The sequence below is a fragment of the Penaeus monodon genome, chromosome 27 (genome assembly GCF_015228065.2).
Source record: "Penaeus monodon isolate SGIC_2016 chromosome 27, NSTDA_Pmon_1, whole genome shotgun sequence".
In the NCBI taxonomy this organism is placed as follows: Eukaryota; Metazoa; Arthropoda; class Malacostraca; order Decapoda; family Penaeidae; genus Penaeus; species Penaeus monodon.
The window spans coordinates 10,625,087-10,626,030 of NC_051412.1; the positions used below are offsets into that span (position 1 = coordinate 10,625,087).

The 944-nt window shown below is 49.4% G+C and overlaps 1 protein-coding gene across 2 annotated transcripts in view; it reads right to left on the reverse strand.

The window, feature by feature from the left end:
• LOC119590568 (forkhead box protein L2-like) overlaps nt 1-944 on the reverse strand; it is a gene marked incomplete at its 3' end in the record, with an annotated part of 75,433 nt that overhangs the window by 4,077 nt on the left and 70,412 nt on the right. For both annotated transcript variants that reach the window (XM_037939236.1, XM_037939235.1), the window contains 3 exon segments: nt 45-269; nt 482-572; nt 680-791. In XM_037939236.1, the coding sequence (XP_037795164.1) occupies nt 45-269; nt 482-572; nt 680-791 (428 nt within the window).

A 944-nucleotide genomic window follows, 5' to 3' on the forward strand; every position in this document is an offset into this window, starting at 1 on the left:
CAGCTATTGAGACGGCCAGCAGAGCAAAGGCCGAGGTGCCGCACCGAAAGAGGGCTGGAGAGGAGCCGCCGAGGGCGACCCCAGGCTGCTGCTGGACGCCAGGAAGCCGCTGGCCCCGAGCCCCGAGGAGAGGGCGGACCCGGTTCCTGAGCTCCAGAGGGGCGCAGGTCCCAGGCCGGTGTTGGTGGAGCCGGGCGAGGAGATGGAGGGCGAGGTGCCGCCCAGGAAGCCTCCGCTCAGATGACTTGGTAAGCCTGAACCCAGCGCTCCTATGGGGGAAAAGAAAAAAGAATAAATAAAAAGTCTGCATGTATATACCTAACTGAGTACTTATAAGATGTGAAGGTAAATTATTATTTTTATATAATATGATAATTCATTCACGGAGGGAAAAGGCACACACACGTAAAATGCACTTATGTGCTAATGTTGGATTTGCCCTGTAGATTACGGTTTGTTTGCGTTTCTCTTGTGAAATTACCTGAGGAGAGGGGAGCCGAACTGAGCGCTGCGGTGCCTAGAGACCCTCCCAGCTGTTGGTAGCCACTACTAAGCTGCATTCCCCCCTGTAGCTGCAAAGAAAGTCAATTTCATTGCATGTTTATAGATATAAACGGTTAAATATACTTTACAAAACCTGACATATTACGTGGAAAAGCATGAAACGAAAGTAACTCACTTGATTCATTTGAGAATAGGAATAGGAGTGAGGGGTGTGAGCGCGCGGGCTTTGGCTGTATCCCCCCAACCCACTTCCTCCTTGCATCTGGCCCAGCCCCCAGCCTCCGCTTCTGCAACACATAATATCAAGGAATAAACTCATTCATTACTGCTCAATTAATATTATTCTACCTGAATGCCTCAGTGGCAACTTAACTATGGTATACGGGGATCAAGTCTGTTAAACTGATTTCGTCATTAGAGAACTCCTTTGAAGGGCAAAC